The sequence below is a fragment of the Anomaloglossus baeobatrachus genome, chromosome 4 (assembly GCF_048569485.1).
Source record: "Anomaloglossus baeobatrachus isolate aAnoBae1 chromosome 4, aAnoBae1.hap1, whole genome shotgun sequence".
NCBI lineage: Eukaryota > Metazoa > Chordata > Amphibia > Anura > Aromobatidae > Anomaloglossus > Anomaloglossus baeobatrachus.
In genome coordinates, this window is record NC_134356.1 from 331636240 (window position 1) to 331656242 (window position 20003).

General features: G+C 45.7%; 1 protein-coding gene across 1 annotated transcript in view; it reads right to left on the reverse strand.

Moving 5' to 3' along the window:
* The window catches only part of CTTNBP2 (cortactin binding protein 2), a 245981-nt gene that overhangs the window by 195080 nt on the left and 30898 nt on the right, over positions 1-20003 (reverse strand). Inside the window, exon 2 of the mRNA XM_075345037.1 lies at positions 14073-14180. Coding sequence (XP_075201152.1) covers positions 14073-14180 — 108 coding nt within the window. The remainder of the gene's footprint in view (positions 1-14072; positions 14181-20003) is intronic.

Below are 20003 nucleotides of genomic sequence, written 5' to 3' on the forward strand. Positions count from 1 at the left end.
GAGGTAGACGGAGGGGCTGCCCTCTTCCAGAATAGGGAGATTAGGCATTTAGCAGCTGTAAGGATATGAAGTAGGAGTTTTAGTTCCGGTTTGCTCAGGGATGACGGGAGGGCATTTAGCAAAAACACCACCAGGTCCCTGGACAAACTTCTACCCACCAATCTGCCCATCAGTGACTCTACCTCCTCCCAGAGGCCTCCGATGGCCGGGCATGTCCAGAAAATGTGGTATAAAGATGCTCCTCCAAGGCTGCACCTCCAACACACATCCGGGTAATTTCGATTGAACTTATGCAAGAGCTCTGGAGTGTGGTACCATGACATGAGGATTTTAACTTGGTTCTCCTTGTAGAGAGTGCTAATTGAGGACCGGAATGTCCTGGCCCATATCACTGACCTGCCGGTAGCGGACAAATCCTACTTGGTCTTTATGGACCAGCTGTGGGAGCCAATTATTTAGACGTTCTGCTAATAATTTGGTGAATATTTTAAGATCCGAATTTAGGAGGCCAATAGGGCGGTAGCTCGAACACTCCATAGGGTCCCTACCTGTTTTGGGAATGATAGTTATGTAGGAGTGTAGGAATGTATTTGGGATGTCCTCCCCTGTCATAAAAAGTTTGAATAGCTGAGTCAGATGTGGAGACAGTTCATCAAGGTTTTATAGTATAGGTACTGTGAGGTAGCGTGGTCGGCTGCGCAGCAGAAGACACGGGATCCAGGCACCAAGGTTCACAGCACACGGTTTAATATCCAAACAAAAGTCCACAACAGTACACATGTGCCTTTCTGGCAGAGAACTCAGGGAGTTGTGATCACTCCCTCACACCCGGCACACCTGCCCTTGTTCCTTTTTAACCCTTCCTTAAGCCTGTAGGGAAACAGCATTAACCCTGGAGTGGAGTTACTTTCTATCATGGAGTGAGCACAACCGGGGCGAGACATACCGGCCGTCATAGATAACCCCGGTCACAGTCTCACATACCCCCCCCTCAGTTCAATTGAGCGGGGTTGAACTCCTGCCATCAAACACGGGCCGCGGGACAAGGCATCGGCGTTGCCCTGCAACCTACCGGCCCGGTGTTCAACCGTAAACCGGAAGTTCTGCAGAGAAAGGTACCACCGGGTAACCCGGGCATTCCGTTCCTTGGCGGACCTCATCCAGACCAGTGGAGAGTGATCCGTCACCAAGCGAAACTGTCGTCCCAGCAGGTAATAGCGTAGGGACTCCAAGGCCCACTTGATCGCCAGGCACTCCTTCTCCACTACGCTATAATTCCGCTCGGGAGGGGGTGAGCTTCCTACTTAAGAAGGTGACGGGGTGTTCCTCCCCCTGAACCACCTGAGACAGCACTGCACCCAGGCCGACCTCCGAGGCGTCAGTCTGTACTATGAACTCCTTCCGGAAATCAGGGTTGACAAGAACGGGCTGTCCGCACAGGACCCCTTTCAGGGCCCGGAAGGAGTCCTCGGCCTGCGGAGTCCAGCGCACCATGACGGACTTCTTGCCTTTGAGAAGGTCCGTCAAGGGTGCTGATAGTCCCGCAAAATCTTTTACAAACCTCCTGTAGTACCCCACGATACCCAGGAAGGCCCTAACCTGCTTCGTGGTCAGGGGTCTAGGCCACTTCTGGATCGCCTCAACCTTGTTAATTTGGGGCTTAATCACTCCTTGGCCTATTACGTAGCCCAAGTAGCGGGCTTCCGTGAGCCCCAACGCACATTTCTTGGGATTGGCTGTCAATCCGGCTGTTCGAAGCGCGTCCACCACCGCTTGTACCTGTTCCAAGTGGGTCTGCCAATCGGAGCTGTAAATAATGATGTCATCAAGGTACGCTGATGCATACGCCTGGTGGGGTTCCAGCACCAAGTCCATCAACCTCTGGAACGTGGCCGGAGCGCCATGTAACCCAAAAGGCAAGACAACATAGTGGAAGAGACCCTCCGGCGTAACAAAAGCGGTTTTCTCCTTGGCGGACTCCGTCAGGGGCACCTACCAGCACCCCTTGGTCAGGTCGAGCGTGGTGAAATATCACGCCTGTCCCAGCCTATCAATCAGCTCATCCACCCGGGGCATGGGGTAGAGATCGAACTTGGATATTTCGTTCAATCTCCTAAAGTCATTGCAGAACCTTAAGGAGTCATCGGGTTTTGGTATTAGGACAATAGGACTAGCCCATTCACTCCGGGATTTTTCGATGACCCCCAGGCGTAGCATTGTCTTCACTTCCTCTGATATGGCTTGTCGTCGAGCCTCCGGCACCCGGTATGACTTCAGGCGTACCTTCAGGTGAGGCTCGGTGACAATGTCATGTCGTATCAGACTGGTCCTACCCGGCAACTCGGAGAAGACATCGGGGTTCTGCTGAACCAGCCGTCTGGCCTCTCGCCTCTGTTGCTTGGTGAGGGCTTCTCCAATCCTTACTTCCGGTTCGTCCTCTCCGGAGGTTGCTGGAGCCGGGTTTGAACGACCCGAAGAGGAGGGAGATGGGGGAAAATCAACCATCAGGCTTTCCCGTTCCTGCCAAGGTTTTAATAGGTTGACATGGTATATTTGTTCAGGTTTCCGCCTACCGGGCTGCAATACCTTATAGTTGACCAACCCGACTCTTTCCTTTATCTCATAGGGGCCTTGCCACTGAGCCAGGAATTTACTCTCCGCCGTGGGGATCAATACCAACACCCGATCCCCGGGTTTAAAGGTCCGCACGGTGGCTTGTCTATTGTAGCGGCCGCTTTGCGCGGCCTGAGCCTCCTGTAAATGCTCCTTCACAATTGGCATGACCGCGCTTATGCGGTTCTGCATTCCTAAAATGTGTTCAATCACACTTTTATGGGGGGTGGGCTCTTGCTCCCATGTTTCCTTTGCCAGGTCCAACAATCCCCGGGGATGTCGCCCGTATAACAATTCAAAAGGCGAAAACCCCGTGGATGCCTGTGGCACCTCTCGTATGGCAAACATCAAATAGGGAAGCATCATATCCCAGTCTTTCCCGTCTTTGGAAATCACCCTTTTGAGCATGGTTTTCAGGGTTTTATTGAATCGTTCCACTAAACCATCCGTCTGAGGATGATACACAGACGTACGCAACTGCTTGATTTGGAGTAGCCGGCATAGCTCTTTGGTCACTTTAGACATGAATGGGGTCCCCTGATCCGTAAGGATCTCCTTGGGCAACCCCACCCGGCAGAACACCGCAAACAACTCCCGAGCTATAAGCTTCGCCGCAGTATGTCTGAGAGGTATCGCCTCTGGATACCGGGTGGCATAGTCAACGATCACTAGGATATGTTGGTGCCCTCGAGCAGACTTTACGAGGGGCCCCACCAGATCCATCCCTATCCGTTCAAAAGGGACTTCTATAATGGGTAACGGTACCAACGGACTGCGAAAGTGGGTCAGGGGTGCGGTAAGCTGACACTCCGGGCAGGTTTCGCAGAACAGTTTTACCTCCCCAAAGACCCCGGGCCAATAGAACCTTTGCAATATTCGCTCCTGCGTTTTCTTGACCCCTAGGTGGCCACTCATCAGGTGTTTATGAGCCAAGTCGAGGACCCGCCGGCGATAAGGCTGGGGCACCACCAACTGCTCTACTCCTACGCCTCGTATTTCATCTACCCGGTAGAGTAAATCCTGCTTAAGAGCGAAATGGGGGTACCTTACCTGGGCACCGGGCAGCTGTGCCACCCCGTCAACTACTGTCACCCGACTCCGGGCATGTATTAATGTAGGGTCCTGGAGTTGGGCTGTCCCAAACGTATCCGGGGATGCCTCCAACTCCGGGATGGGCTCAACCGTCTCAGCCTCTCCTGCCAATACCTCTAGGGGCGACCTATCGGGTTCACATTCTGTCCCTATCATGGGGACCCCTACGGCAGGCGTCCCGGATTCAGGATTGTAGGGCTCAGGTCCCGGACTGACCAATATCTGAGGGGACTTAGGAGGTCCCTTCCATAAAGTCCAAAAATAGGGCAGATCCCTTCCTAGGATCACGTCATAGGGAAGAGTGTTAATAAGTCCCACCTCATGTTGCACCTGACCGCAAGGTGCTGTGATGGTGACAATCCCCGTGGGATAGTCTCGGCGGTCCCCATGTATGCAAACCACCCCCACGGTACGTCCTGTGGCCTTTACTTTAGCCCTTAGGGTTGATCGCACAAGGGTCACTAAGCTTCCGGAATCCAACAAGCCTGTAACCGGACATCCATTCACCTGTATTTGGCACAAGTGGGGCTCAGTCTCTGGGTAGACCAGGTCAGCGGTACACACTACCTGAGCATACATTGAACCCCGCCGGGTAACCCCACAATCCATGGGCTCGGTGGTGAGTGGACACTGGGCTTCCATATGTCCCACCCGCTGGCACCGCCAACATCTAATAGGGAAGGAAACCCCCTTGACGAGTTGTCGTTTAGGGTACATAGCCTTCCGGACCTCAGGGACGGAGGGTGCGGCCTCAGACGGGACGGTAGCGGACTCCCGCACCGGTGTCAGCGGTGGGTCTTTGGCCCTGGCTTGGAGGGGCCGGACCGACGGGCGGTACGCAAAGTCTCAGTGTCCCGTATCAAGTCCTGCGTAGCCACATGACGCTCTACCAGGCCCACTAATTGGTCCAAGGTACTTGTGTCGCCCTGTCCAACCCACCGTTGAATGGTGACGGGTAAAGTGCGTACAAAACGATCAACAACTACCCTTTCCACCATTTGCGCCGGGCTCAGAGTGTCAGGCTGCAACCACTTTTTTACGAGATGCAACAAGTCATAGGCCTGGGAGCGTACGGGTTTGGCTTCCTCATAGAACCACTGATTTACCCGCTGAGCCCGGACATAGGTATTCACCCCCATACGAGCAAGTATTTCGGCTTTCAGGGTCGCATAGTCAATGGCGTCCTCGGTACAGAGGTCCAGGTACGCTTTTTGGGGTTCCCCCGTCAGATAGGGCGACAATACCTCAGCCCACTGGGGGGTCGGCAGCTTTTCCCGCTCGGCCACCCGCTCAAACACTGCCAGGAACGCTTCCACATCATCCCCCGGGGTCATCTTTTGCAACGCTTGTCTCACCATTTTCCGGACGCTGCCGTCATCACCCGGTCCCGGGGTTGTTGCTGCCGGTCCGGCACGGATCGACTTGGCCAGGAGAACCATCTGTTCTTGGTGCCTTTGCTCCTGACGTGCATTGGCCTGAATCAGCTGCTTTAGTATTTCCTCCATGGCGTCGCCGGGTTTTGGCTGTAGTATAGCTGCTTGAATCCAGGACATGTGCTACCGGGTCACCCGAAATGGAAGCTACACCTCACCGGGCTGGCATGCCCGCATTCTCCACCATATGTGAGGTAGCGTGGTCGGCTGCGCAGCAGAAGACACGAGATCCAGGCACCAAGGTTCACAGCACACGGTTTAATATCCAAACAAAAGTCCACAACAGTACACATGTGCCTTTCCGGCAGAGAACTCAGGGAGTTGTGATCACTCCCTCACACCCGGCACACCTGCCCTTGTTCCTGTTTCCTTTTTAACCCTTCCTTAAGCCTGTAGGGAAACAGCATTAACCCTGGAGTGGAGTTACTTTCTATCATGGAGTGAGCACAACCGGGGCGAGACATACCGGCCGTCATAGATAACCCCGGTCACAGTCTCACAGTACGTAAACCCGTCCAGGCCCAGGGCTTTATGATTTGGGAGGTCCTTAATGATCTGGTTAATCTCGTCTGGTAGTATTTCCCGATTAAGGTCATCCAGGGCCTCCTGGGACAGTCTTGGGAGGTGGCAGTCCGTCAAGTACTCGTTTACTATTTTTGCTCTGTCTGGGTGGGACATTGCCAGTGTCGGGGGGAGAGAGTACAAGGATGTGTAGTATGCATGGAAAAGTTGGGCGATTTTTGTAGGGTCGTAATGAGGGGTGCCTAAAGTGTCCCTTATGGCACAAGGGGCTGAATTTATGGTTTGATCCCTAAGCTTTCTAGCCAGCATCGTGTGTGGTTTATTACCGTACTCATAATATTTCTGGCGAGAGTAGCGTAGGAGCTTCTCTATTTTCCCCTGTGAGATTTCTTTTAATTTAGTTCTCAGGTCTATCACCTTTTTCAGGCGGGACTTAGTGGGACGGGTGTGGAGTAGAGCTTCTGCTGCACGGAGATCTGTCTCATATTGGCGAGTGTCGCTGCGAGTCTTTTTTAAGCTTAGACAAAAGGGCTATACACTCCCCTCTAATGACTGCCTTGTGGGCCTCCCATATCATCGGGAACGATGGAGGAGACGAAGAGTTCTCAGTAAAGTAGTTCTGTATAGCCTTACGGAGTGATTCACGGGAGGTGATATTGGTGAGTAAGAATTCATTCAGTCTCCAATGGGTTCTTTTTGAGAGGGCATTTGTTAAATTAAGATATATTGTCAGATGGGCATGGTCCGACCACGTGATATTGCCTATTTGTGCTTGTTGGAGTGTTCTAAGTGTGTGGACGTTGCCAAAGAAATAATCTATTCGACTGTGTGAATTGTGGGGGTGTGAAAAGAAGGTGTATTGCCTTGCCGTCGGGTTGTCAATTCTCCACAAGTCAAATAGTTGGTGTGTATGAATTAATTTGCGGAAACCAGTAGATAGGTGAGATGTTTTATGTGAGCCTGCAGGGTGTGAGGGTGCAAGCATTCTATCCGCCCTTTCTGAAAACACCATATTGAAATCTCCCCCTATAATGTGGAATGCCCCACGGTCTGACGGGAGGCGTGATAAGACTGAAGAAACAAATCTAGTTTCATTAGAATTTGGGGTATAGAGATTACACAAGACTAGTTGTATCCCATTCAGGGTGCCCTGAAGTATGAGGTAGCGGCCTGAGGGGTCTGCGTCACATCTATTTACTTGAAACAGACAAGTGCGGGAAATCAGTATCGCCACCCCAGCCTTTTTTTTTTGTATTTGTGGCCGAAAAGGATTGGGGAAACCAATGGCGGGCAAAGTTGAAAGAGCTTTTTTCTGTGAAGTGTGTCTCTTGTAGAAACACCACGTCCGCCATTGATTTTCGCATCTCCTGGAGGACCAGCCTCCTCTTTACATCTGAATTTAGGCCCTTAATATTAAGGCTGATTAACTTAGCCATCTCAGGACTTCAATATATGCTAGTGTGAGGGCTAGTGCCTGGGCCCCCCGTTTGGTATGTGTGACAGAAGTACTCCCCAAGCCCCTCCGAGATAAAGCATGTAGACTTTGGTGGGTTGCATACCTGTGAATATAACCAGGACATAAACAGACAAACCTAAACATAAATTTTGCAATTATGTAGTAGGATAGGTGTATGGTAGTTAATACCAACCGTCCACTATCCCAGCGCCAGAGCAGACTTCTCTCAGGGTAGAGATTGTCGCACTAATTATAACCTGCACTATAAAACCAAAGTGAGAATAACTTGGTACGACTCCGTCGGTGGGGTGAGTGACGGAACTCTACAAAACCAGACTTACGGGTCCTAGATCCCCCCCGGGATTCTTTAGTAAAAAAAAAAAAAAAAAAGAAAAAAAAAAAAAAAAAGGAGAAATTCTATTAAGTTCACAAGGTAGTCGTGAATTCACGAGAGGTTACGTTCAGGTGGGGCCTTCTTCCCTTGCATTCGTGGATCGCCGCTTACGCGATGTGGTGGCTGGCTGCCAGGCCTGGGAAAGCTGCCGTGTCTGCTGAGGCAAAGTCCAGTCCGGTAGGTCTGGGGTGGGAAGGTCAAATGCCCGACAGAAGGATTCTAGGTCCGCGGAGGTCCGAAGGCTGGCTGACGTCTCTCCTCGCCGTGCAGACAGGCTAAACGGATATCCCCATCTATAGAGAATGCTATTGGCCCTCCGGGACGACAGCAATGGGCGAAGGACCCTCCGCTGCTGCAGCGTTATCCACGAGAGGTCCTGAAATAGTTGGATCTTGGTGCCTTGGTACATCACTTGTTTTGGCGGCCGTGCCTTAAACATTATTTCCTCTTTAAGTTGGAAGTCAGTGAGGTGACAGATAATGTCTCTTGGGTTCCCCTTTAAATTTTTGGGGCGCAGGGCCCTGTGTGCTCTATCTATAGGGATTGGGTTGTCCGAAGAGCGCTGGAGGAGTGAGTTGAATATAGTCTGCAGAATTACTGTAACATCTTACTTCGCTTGAGCCTCCGGGACACCTCTAACCCTTATATTTTGGCGCCTACCTCTGTTGTCTAGATCTTCTATATGGCGTTGTAGCTCTCTTATGACTTCTGTTTGGGAGGAGGCTTGGGACTGAAGGTGACGGATGGTTGTTCTAGCTTCATTGTGGTCCTTCTCCAGCAGATTTACTCTATTAGAGATAGAAGCAACATCCTGGCGGACCGCCGCTATTTCGGATCTGCAGGTATCTTTAACCTCAGAAATGAGTGCCTGGAAGTCTCTCTTAGTGGGGAGTTGACAAACAAATTCCCACCAGTCTGCTGGTGGGCCTGCAGGCTGCGAATGTAGGGGGCCGGTGGTCTTATTTTCTGGGCAACTTCTCCTGACAGAATCCCTATCAGGTGGGCCAGGTGGGAGCTTGGGGATCCCCCTCTGTTGGGCTGCAGGATCTGAACCCTGCAACCCTGCATCCTTAGATGGCTTGTGGGCTCTCTGTGGCCTGGGAGTGAGGTTTTCATTTTGCAGCATTGGTGGTCCCAGCGGGGAGGACAGAAGATCATTCCCAGTGCTAGTTAGATTGTCCCATGGGGGCTGGGGGGCTCCAGCAGGCAGTGCAGCCTCATTTCTGTCCTCCTGTGCCTCCTCCAGGGCTTCCCCTTCCTCTTCCCTCCGGTCATTCTCCATCTCATACCCGGGGTTCCCCCACTCCATGCCTGCCTCACCCCAGTCCTCCTCACCGGCTCCTCTCTGCTTGCCTTCAGAGGAAGCGGCTAGGCTGCAGCCCCCACCTCGCTCCAGGATCTCTATGGGGGAGGGGCGGCACTATCACCACTGTCTCCAGCAGACTGCCGGGGCCCGCTTCCAGGGAGAAGGTGAACCCTCCGCTTGGCCTGGTGGTCCGGGGGCACTCACTCTCACCTGGCACGCCTTGTTCCCACTCCTGTCGGCGCTCGGATGTGTCACCTCGCGTCCTCTCCCCTGGTGCCGCCATCTTGCCCACGAGGGAGGCCCCTTGCTTGCCGCCATCTGCCGATTCCTCGCTTTTCCCTCCGTCCGCGACTCCGACCTCCAGTGAACCTTCTCCTCTCTCTTCCTCTGTGACCTGGGCGGGTGAGTCCCGCTCGGTCTCTCCTGCACACAGCGCCGCTGCAGCCGTCAGAGCGCATGGATGGTGCACCGCTCCCGCCGCCTATGCGTCCTCCTGCTCCCCTGGCATTTCCCTCACCAGGTAAGAGTCCAGGGTGGTTGCTGCTGGGTCCCTGGGGTCCTTGGGCGCCTTTGGGGGCTTTTTCTTCCCCATGTTAGGTTTCTCCGGCTGATGTAGAGGGCTAATTTAATCCCGGGGGTGTAGGAGCTAAACCCTCAGGCATCCTGCTCCATGAAGCTCCGGCCACGCCCCCCCTGGAGTGGTGCTTTTAAGCAGCAGCTAAACCTGCTTTGGTCTGCCTAGTTTTTACTGCTCACTCCTCCTCCCCTCACCAAAAAGTATAATAGGAGATGTAACCTGACACCTCACTGTGTCTGTTTTACTTTGAGCAAGACGGATTCCAACAGAGTGGATGATGTGTTCAGGAGGCAGGGTGGAGGAGAAGCGGTCTCCTAAGCGGAGAAAGAAGCAGATTTCTCTTATAAGGTGCATTCCTTTTGTTTCTTTTATTTTTCGTGTACAATTGATTTATTCAAAAATTGTGAAAACAGTGTGACCATTTAATAACAATGAGCAAATGATACAGATCCTTCATTGATATGTAACACTATTGAATCTATTCTGTGCAAGTAGTTAATGAAACAGATTTCGTCTCTAAAATGCCTTTGTCATGAAATAGTGAACATGAAGAATCTATCTATACTCAATATACATATTTTAGGAAAACTCTGCAGAACTGATGTACAAGCACAGTTACAGACATTTGAAAGATGCCACATCATTCCCAAAGTCATGAATCACATGTGAAAAAAATGGGTGTAGCCACAGATTACTTCTTGGCACAGGTTGAGACACAGGTGCTAACAATACAGGTCAACACCCTTCTGCTACAAAGTTAAACTACATACAGGCTAGTTTGTTTTTTTTTATTTTAATGATGGAAATCTTAGGTGGGGTTCACACAACTGTGTTTTCAGTCAGTAGAACATGGACCAAAACAAATGGGCTAGTTCAGATGAATGTTTTTCTACCGAGGTGTCCTTGCGAAAAAAAAAAGGAGCATGGACTAGTCTCTCCTGTATTTGAGATAAGATTTAGCAATTCATTTTCAATAAGTAAAAAAAATGACAGATGCCAAACAGAGTATTCACATGGTAATTGTTTTTAATGGATTAATTGTAAAGATTACATAGCAAACTGATTTAGGCCTTTTAGATTTTTTTGCATTTGTGGAAGTAAAAAATGGCATGCAGGTGTCAAAAATGAATGAATGGACCTGAAAAATGGAACACCGTACAGAAAATAATTGTATTTTATTTTCTGGCCTAAAAGCAAATTGTCACGAACCAAGTCGCGGGTTTCACCCAGACGTCCCTCTGCTCGGTTGTGGAGTTGACAATCTGTGACGAAATTGCATCTCATCCCACCCTGATGTCTCTAATACATCAGGGTCACGCGATACGACCTCGTCATTTTTGCCAACATGCAACATTCCGTGCCTCCAAGGTGTACATAAGGTCTGCTTGGCGCAATGTTACACTGCACTCCGAGCGGGCACAGGGAGGGAATCAGAGCAGGCCGCGTAAACTCCGATGTAGCACCTAACTCTAACTTTCCCCCAACCCCAACCGGCCACAAGAACCTTTCCAGTAGCCCCAGTGGAAGAGGATACAGCAGTCTGACACCAGTTCTTCATTAGATATAGGCCTGGTCCGTTATCAAGACTATATTGGGCCAGAAACCAGCCCAGGTAGCATGTAATACTAAGCTGAACTCACAGACATGGGGTTCGTGGATCGAGATAAAAGAACAGCACAAGATTACATGGGATGCGTCTTTAGTTTCCAGAGAGTTATGAATTGGCAGTTTTTTCCATATCTCCGCCTCTGAGTGTCCCACGCAGGAGATAAGACCATCAACTTTCTAGCTATGATTTGATCTATCTATGGATAGGAAACACGGGGTGCCTTTTGTCTTCCTACGGCCAGTTATTAATTATCGCCCGTTCCGCACATCACACTATTAATAAAAAATGTGTGATGTACCTCTCGCTGTTCTGAAGCCAGAAATCTGCCTGCCCTTTCTATGGGAGCGACGCGCTCCTCAACAGTGTAGTTCTTACACAGGAGCCTTCCTGACAGCAAACTGTCTTTGAAGTTTTACTAAATCATGCAGTTTCCCCGATACCCCCTTCATAGCTGAATTATCTTTTCAGCAGGAGGGCGTTCTCTGGCTGGAGCTACTTCTTAAGTCTTAATTAGATTCTGTCACCTGGCCATTTGGTGACCAGATCTGGTAAATTCCTTTTTGCTGCAGGGCATAGGGTGTGTGAATGAAAAGTGGTTGTTGGCTGACATGTATGAATGTCATAATCCTCTCATATTCTTCCCAATATACCTCACACAAATGCTCTACTGAGCTCAGCCTTCGACTGGGAGCTAATACTGCACCGTGTGTCCAAAATCCTGCAATTTAGTTGCACTATTTTGTGAGTAAAGAGAAGTTGTCCTTTCCAAATCACGGGACCATTGGCCACCACATGGGTGTATGATTTCGGCTATATGCCACAGCAGCAAACGCATCTTTCAACTTAGAATCACTAGTGAAAGCCTAGAATATTTAGCTTCTAATGTGAAGTAAGGTCAGAATTTTAAACTGAATAAAATCTTTAAGAGGCCTCAAATTTCTCATAAGGACATTCTGTGGAGTCAGTGTTTTTATCACTTTTTTAATAGGAGTTCAAACTAAATACATTGTGATTCAACTTTTTCTTTCCAGACTGCTGCGAAAACTTGAGCAGGACTGGCCCAGCTCCAGGACAAGGGCATTTTTATGTGTTAAGCTCTGGAAATTGCCCACTTGAGCTTGTCATCATAGTTTACAAACTGTCTGTGGCTTTAGATGATCCCAAAATAGTGACAAATAAGTTGTGAAATTCAAAATGACTCCTTAGTGGTCATGGTTAGCAACTCCTCTATTCTGCGGAGATGGTACTCATCAGGAAAAGTCTTAACTTTCAGAGACATAACTAAAATGATTCGGAGGGTGATGATGATAAGGTTTCTAAAAGAAGATTAAAATCCCAGATTTATTCTCAGTTGTATATTTGTGAGGGGGTGAAGAACTCTCTTCCTTGGTCAAGGGCAGCCTTGTAAAAGGATCAAATAACATCAAACTGCTCGGCTTCTAAAACCCCCGGGAAGAAGCTGCTCAGTAGATATTTTCTTACTAGTACAAAGTGCCTGAAAAATTGCTTCCTGCAGTGTGAATGTCTTATGCATTTAAAATAAAAAAGTCTTGGCTTATTAATAGCCTTATATTAGCCTCAAACAAGAAGCAGTGGCCATAAGCACAATGAAGCCTGAGGGCCAGGTCAAGCTCTGCAGATTCTCAGATGATACTTTAATTGGCTTATTTCAGATAAAATGTACTTGTGATGTATCTTTTATAAAAAATAGCTCTATAAATGTCTTTAACTGGAGTACTTTACAGTGCTATTCAATTTGTAAAAGAATATGTACCCTCCAGCTATCACATGTATAAGTCCATGTACATATGTCAGAGTTTAGATCTGAAAAAAAATACATTATGCCTAGAATGTGATGGAAACAAACCAAATGGAATGGTAACGCAGAAACCCAATTAAAGGAAACCTGCCAGCAAGTTTGTCATTCTAAACTGCTTCCACCCCTTTGTGAGCCCTCTATACAGCTTTCTACTGTAAATGTGCACTCAGTTCACCAACACAGCCTGGCATACCGAAGAAAATTGACTATAGTTGTAAATGAAAATCATTGCCAATCAGACTGATGGGCAGCACTGTCCTCTCATATCGTCTCGACACTGTCATATATTAACTTATATGATGCGGTTATCTCGAAAACAGATATCAAAATAGTCAGCATCCGATATGCAACAAAAAAAATCCAGTTTAAGGTCATCCTTTTTAAAACAGCAAAAACATAAGTCAGACCTATACACCCCTTAGTCCTATAGTTAGTTACAACCAAGGCGTGAAACGCGTTACATGGTAAAGTCAAGTCTTTACTGTATGTAAAGAACCATGACTTTAAAAGGATGAAATAAAGCTGAAATTTGTTGCATATCAGATCTAGGCTATTTTCTTACTTGTTTGACTACCGGTGGCTCAGTACCTTGCCATGAAACCAAAGTTTCACAGCATGAGCTGACGACTATTTCTGTCTTTGCAAACCAACCTGCAGACCATTAGTTAACAAAAGACTGCAAGATAGGATGGATGAAATAATATGGTGACTTAGATCCTCTAAAAGCCAGTAGCTCACCATGACAACAGTTTAGAAATAGAACAGAGATTCTAGGAAAAGAACCGTAGTGACGTCACAATTGTACTGCACCCAAACTACAGATGAATGTGACACGATACAGGTTAGGGTAAAATTTATCTTAAAATAACTCAAAGAGAGAGGATTTTGTCATGTTATTGAAGTAAAGTGCAAATGTAACATCAAAAAAGTGCCAACAGTTTTCTGTAGGGAAGGGGACACTTATCGGAGGACTGGCACACCGATCATGCATGTTCTATTCTATTAAGGTAGGTGCCCTAGGTCAGCAATCCACTGAAATCAAAGCAATCGGGTCACATAGGGGCCTTATAATGTTAAAATGTTTGTGCGGGTGTCCTCGTCAGCCAGTTCTACATATTATTGCAAAATGTTTTAGTAAAATGTGTTAGTAAAATGATAAATTTTGATACTTAGTATATTTTCTACTCTGTACTCATTAAAATGTGTAATGCATTATTAAAAACAAGACACAGCATGAGAGATAAAACTTACCCTTAATGCTTCTATCACAAGGTCCCTTGCTTCCAACTCTCCTTCTAATATACTTAAAAGAAAACGCAGTTCCGGCTTGCTCAAATTTTCCATATTAAAATCTTTCGCCTACAAATTAAAAAAAAAGTCATTAGAAAAACAGCTGATTAGAAGACACTTCTGACCGGCATGTTCTGAACAAACAATGGCAGAGATTTATCAAAACTAGGAAATGTGGAGGAGTAGCTTATTACATCAACTTATGTGTGAGAACTGGAAAATATATTATGTACCATGTTTATGGTAATAAAACATTAACCCCATCCCTTCAAAACCAAGTTTTGTTTTGCACTCGTTTTTTCCTCCTTGTCTTCAAAGATCCATATTTTTTTATTTCAAATAAATATGTTATATAATTGTATTTGTTGTTTTTTTGGGTTGTTTTTTTTTTAATTCAGAAGTTTTCAGAAGAAAATAATAAGAAGTTGTTCAAGACTTTAACATTGATGACTTATCCTTAGGATAAGTCATCAATGTCTGATCTGTGACAATGCAACACCCAGCACCACCCGCTGATCAGCGGCTCTCAGTGTCACCTGGAACAATCAGTTACGGAGCTGAACAGCACAGCTTTATCAACTGTATAGTAGCTGCGGCCGGGTACTGCAAATCCCTCTATTCAAATCACCAGGGAGAGAATGTGCAGTACCCGTCCACAGCCAATATTGCGTTGATAGAGCTGTGCAGTGTAGCTCCATAGCTGAGCACCCCCAGTGATCAGATGTTGATAACCTCTCCTAAAGATAAGTCATGAATGTTATAAAGTCATGGACAGCCTCTTTAAAGCATGCAAAAAAAAAAACACCAAACACATTAGTATTAAATACTGTATATTTAAAATTTATATCAAATAGACAATGGATTCTGGCGAGAAGAAGAGCTTAGACATAAATACCCAAAATTGTTGGTTAGATGATCAAGTGTACTAGTAAGGGAAAGAAAATATGGCCAAAATACTACAGCTCAAAAAGACAAGCACAGTGGAAAAAATATGATAATGGACAATAAGGATGACAAATCTATATCTGTCCCTGTTATGGCATATGAAAAAAGGGCTTTCCTGACCACAGAGACTTGTACTTCATAGGCAAGCTTGCAAGAGTTAATCTGCTGGTGTACTTGTTAATCTTTTAATGACATTCTATGAGAGAGCCAGTCATATTCACTCCCCTCCTTTATATGCTGGCGGTACACTTCCATTAGTGCCAGCTATAGTTTGTCTATACTCGTCTGGAGAGATGGTTTGATCCAGACTTACTGGTGGTTGTAGTGTATTATTTTTGTGAGTGATTGTGGTGTTAACCCTCGTTGTCCTTTTGTTTCTACCTTACTTTTGATTTTCTCCTTAGTTTCTTACTGTTTGTTCCTGTGAAGTTGCAGTGTGTATGAGTTTCTGTTTTCCCTGTCTGTCTAAATCTGTTTCCATCACACTTCTGTCCCTTCCTTCTCTGGGGGAAAGGACAGATCAGCTCTGGCCAGGAGTATAGCCTGGCGCAAGACTCAGGCAGCTCCACCACTATGGGTAACCCTGAGGACTGGAATAGCCTAGGGTTCCCTAGCGTGAGGGACAGTATAGGAGCTCCCTGTCCCTCGCTATCCTACAGTCACATCTTGACATTTACTCAGGGACTGTAGAGTAAGATTTGTGAAGAACGCCACTTCTCATCATGAATTTGATGAGTGGGGGTTGCCATGACTTGTCTTGCGCTTAGTCGGAGCTGGGTGAAAATGATGTGGAAAAACGTCAAAATTAACTTTTTTAATGCAATCTGACAAAAATGGCGTGAGAACACTAAAAGTCACTAACTCTTAGTGCAGCCTGGCAGACAGGTAAATATGGTGTGTGAAGGCCAAAAGTCACAAATTTTTTAGTGCAGTCTGGCATTGCGCCCAAATGTCACGACTTTCAAAGCTTTTTATGCCAGAATCATGGAGTAAAAGCTTTGATAAATCAGAACACTTGTATAAAAATGTGAAATACTTGTCAACTGCATCTATTTAAGCCAACTGATCTAAATATCATGTTTTTGAAAATGGAAACATTGCTCACATCTGTGCATATTTTAAAATTGTCACAGAAATAAAAAAAAAATCCCTATTTGATGTAATCAGAAATCTGATCACTTCTGTCAGCTGTGTTTTTTTACTTGAAGTTTCCATGAGGGATATTGTTCTTATTGTTGCTATATTGTCCAACCTTGGATTCAGGGTCTAAGATAGGGCAGGATAAATCTTTGCAAGGTGCCACATTAGTGTTACTTTGAAGCATCATCACGAAGGTATTTTGCATTGCAAGGAACTAATAATTGTATTGCTACCGACATAATTTAATAATCATCATGTCTACAGTCAGCATTTGTGTGGATCTATCAGTACTCTGTGGATTGCTATAATGCAGTCAATATGAAGTGCAGGCATAATACAAGGTAGGCAACTAATTATTCATTGCTTCAGATCCCAAAATGAAGAGGCATTTTATTTACCATGTGCTTTGCCAAAACAATATTTTCAAGCATCTGTTTAATTTGATAAAAACTGTAACTAAATAAAATCTGAATATTAAAATAACATAATACAACAAAAAAGTTACACAATACCTAAATCCACAGCAAACAGCATGAAAAATGTGAAAATGTTACATCGGTAAGGATAACACTAGTACATCATGGAAACGGCTTATTGACTTTCCTTTATGCTTATAGGACCAATATAACCCCTAGTTTAAATATTGACATTTTACTCCATTCGTCAGAATTATTCACAGCACACAACGCGTTCCTGATACAAACCAAGCCCTACAACTGCACATTCTGTATATATATATTAAAATATTGGCCGCGTTCCCGAAAATAGCAAGCGCCAACCTTTCAAACACTTCAATGGAGACGTGACGCTGTAGTGATCCAGTCTTACACAGAGTTTCATTAATATCTGACAGGCATTACAGAAAGTATGCATTTGTCTGCAGAAATTTAGAAAAATAAATCCTCCCTGTGTCTCTGCTTGGAAGAACAGTTGTTTTATCTCCCAGGCATCTTGCAGTCAGTGTCAATTGCTTGTCAGCGCTTACTATCCCATATTACTGGGATGCAGAGAAATCTGAAAATGCATGAATGTTTGATAAAGTACAGATACTGTAATGTACTGCAATGGAAAATCCAAGGTGCAGGGAAATGACTGTTCCTTTCCACTGCCCAACCGTCTTTGGCTCGGGATAGAGGTCACATGACAATTAGACTATAATGACTGTACGGGGAGAGCGTATTGTTACAGGAAATAAAGAGAATATAGTCATCTGGATTTCCCCACAATAATAATTGTATAAAAAAAAAAGATAAAATTGTGAATCAGGAAATACCAATGCTTTGTAAAAACTCTGTGGCTCGATATCCTGCAGTCAGATTATTCTGCCTTCCTTTGTAAATCACATTTTGATATTAGCTGTAGTTCACAAGACTGAAACTATGTTAAAGATGCACTGCTGTGGAGTTTTTTCATTAAATCTTTGCATATGTGTGTTTGTAGTATAGTGTGTGTATTAACATACTCATTTATCACCACCTTATCCAAGATTCAGTGGCGTTCTGCTCCTCTTCTCAGTAACAGCACTGCTCTGCAGAGCTCATATGTGTGTCTGTAGTATAGTGTGTGTATTAACATACTCACTTATCGCCGCCTACTCCAAGATTCAGTGGCGTTCTGCTCCTCTTCTCAGTAACAGCACTGCTCTGCAGAGCTCATATGTGTGTCTGTAGTATAGTGTGTGTATTAACATACTCACTTATCGCCGCCTACTCCAAGATTCAGTGGCGTTCTGCTCCTCTTCTCAGTAACAGCACTGCTCTGCAGAGCTCATATGTGTGTCTGTAGTATAGAGCGTGTATTAACATACTCAATTATCGCCACCTTCTCCAAGATTCAGTAGCGTTCTGCTCCTCTTCTCAGTAACAGCACTGCTCTACAGAGCTCATATGTGTGTCTGTAGTATAGAGTGTGTATTAACATACTCACTTATCGCCACCTTCTCCAAGATTCAGTGGCGTTCTGCTCCTCTTCTCAGTAACAGCACTGCTCTGCAGAGCTCAGTGTGACCCGGATGTAAGTCAATTGAACGTCAGAACAAGGCTTCATAGGTTTTACACTGTAAAAAGGTATTTGGTTCACGTATAGAGTAAGCTAAATAGCCTGAACAGTGGTTACGTGTCACGATGTGACTGCAGGATAGCGAGAGACAGGGGGCTCCTATACTATCCCTCATGCTAAGGGACCCTAGGTTATCCCTAACCTCAGGGTTACCCCTAATGGTGGACATGCCAGAGTCCGATTGCCTGGCTATTCTTCTGACCAGAACTAATATGTTCCTCCCCAGGGAACAATAGGGCAGGAGTGTGATGGCAACACAGATAAAGACAACAAGGGTTAACAGCAACAAGTCAGTGGGTCGACACCAGAGTCTCCCTGCACTGATCACTGACATCAGAGACGTTTGCAGGCAGAATGCCAGAATCTGTACTCTCCACAGATCCTGACGCTGCCATGACAGTTGATAATGCCAACAAAAACCTCTTTGTGATATGACGTCACTGAGAAAAGAAGCAGAACGGCACTGGATACTTGGGGAGGTAAGCATGAAGTGAGTATATTAATACACACATACACATTACAATATATACTCATATCCACAGATTAGTGAAATAAAAACTTCAATCTAGCGCTTCTTTACCATGGTTTAATGACCACAATGCATGTCCCTGTCACCCACTTGTGTACTTGATGGCTTGGTAGCTATTTACCTGTTCAATCAATTTCAGAATACTGCTACAAACATTTTTTTTATAGATAATAACTTAAAGATGCTGAGAAAAAAAATGGTGCTGGCTCACAATCCACCAAGCATCAGCAATCACCATCACTCAATGCTGCAATAAGTTAAAGCCCCATTAAAATGGGAAGGAAAGATGTAAAACAAGTTGTGGCCTCACAGCATTCAGTGTCAACAAATTATTTTATCTTTCTGCTTATTGATAGGAGATGAGATATTTTATATATTTTTTTAAATGATTATGGAAAAATGGAGGATGAAAAAGAATAATTACAGACTCACTATATGAAGATGCACATTAGAGAGGACTTGTCTGAACTCATTTATGTTGGGGTAGAGAAGGCTCTAAAAAGAAGGATGAAAAAAAGACTTGTAAATTTGTCAAAGGCTAGCGTGGACATTGAAGAAGACATAACTGTTGGCTGTTTGACCTACAATTATTTAAGGAGTGCGCCTAACTTTAGAACTAGTGATTGGGTTACAAAGAACTTGACAGTTGTATGCAAGTTCCTGACGCATAACCCTTGAATGCTACCAGTTAAAGGGAACTTGTAGCCTCCAAAAATGCTACTTACCTGCAGACATAATGTTAATCTAAAGGTAAATAACATTTAAACATGGTTTACTTTGTCAACGGAAGCGTGGCTGTGGGCAAAAAAAATCAGATTTTATTCTCCCTGAGGTCTTCCAGTCATTGGGGTTGTTCCAGACAGCTGTAGCAGTTAACACTAGCTACACAGTGAGAATGCTGCTATCATTTCCCTCACACGCTGCACAGCCACTACATGGCATCACTGTGTAGCGAGTCGTGACCAACCGCTTCCTGCATCGCACCAATGGCTGGAAACCAGCGGCTACATGGAGAATAAAACTTTAGGGGTTTTCCCAACGACAAAGTTTAATTTTAAAGTTCATTTAGATCAATATATCTTGCAATAATAATAATAAGTGTTACAACTACATGTGAGTAAAAAAAAATGTTCCTGTGCTGAGATAATCTTATATACAATTGAAACCAAAGGTTTACATACACTATCTAAAAAGACACATATGCATGTTTTTCTTACTAT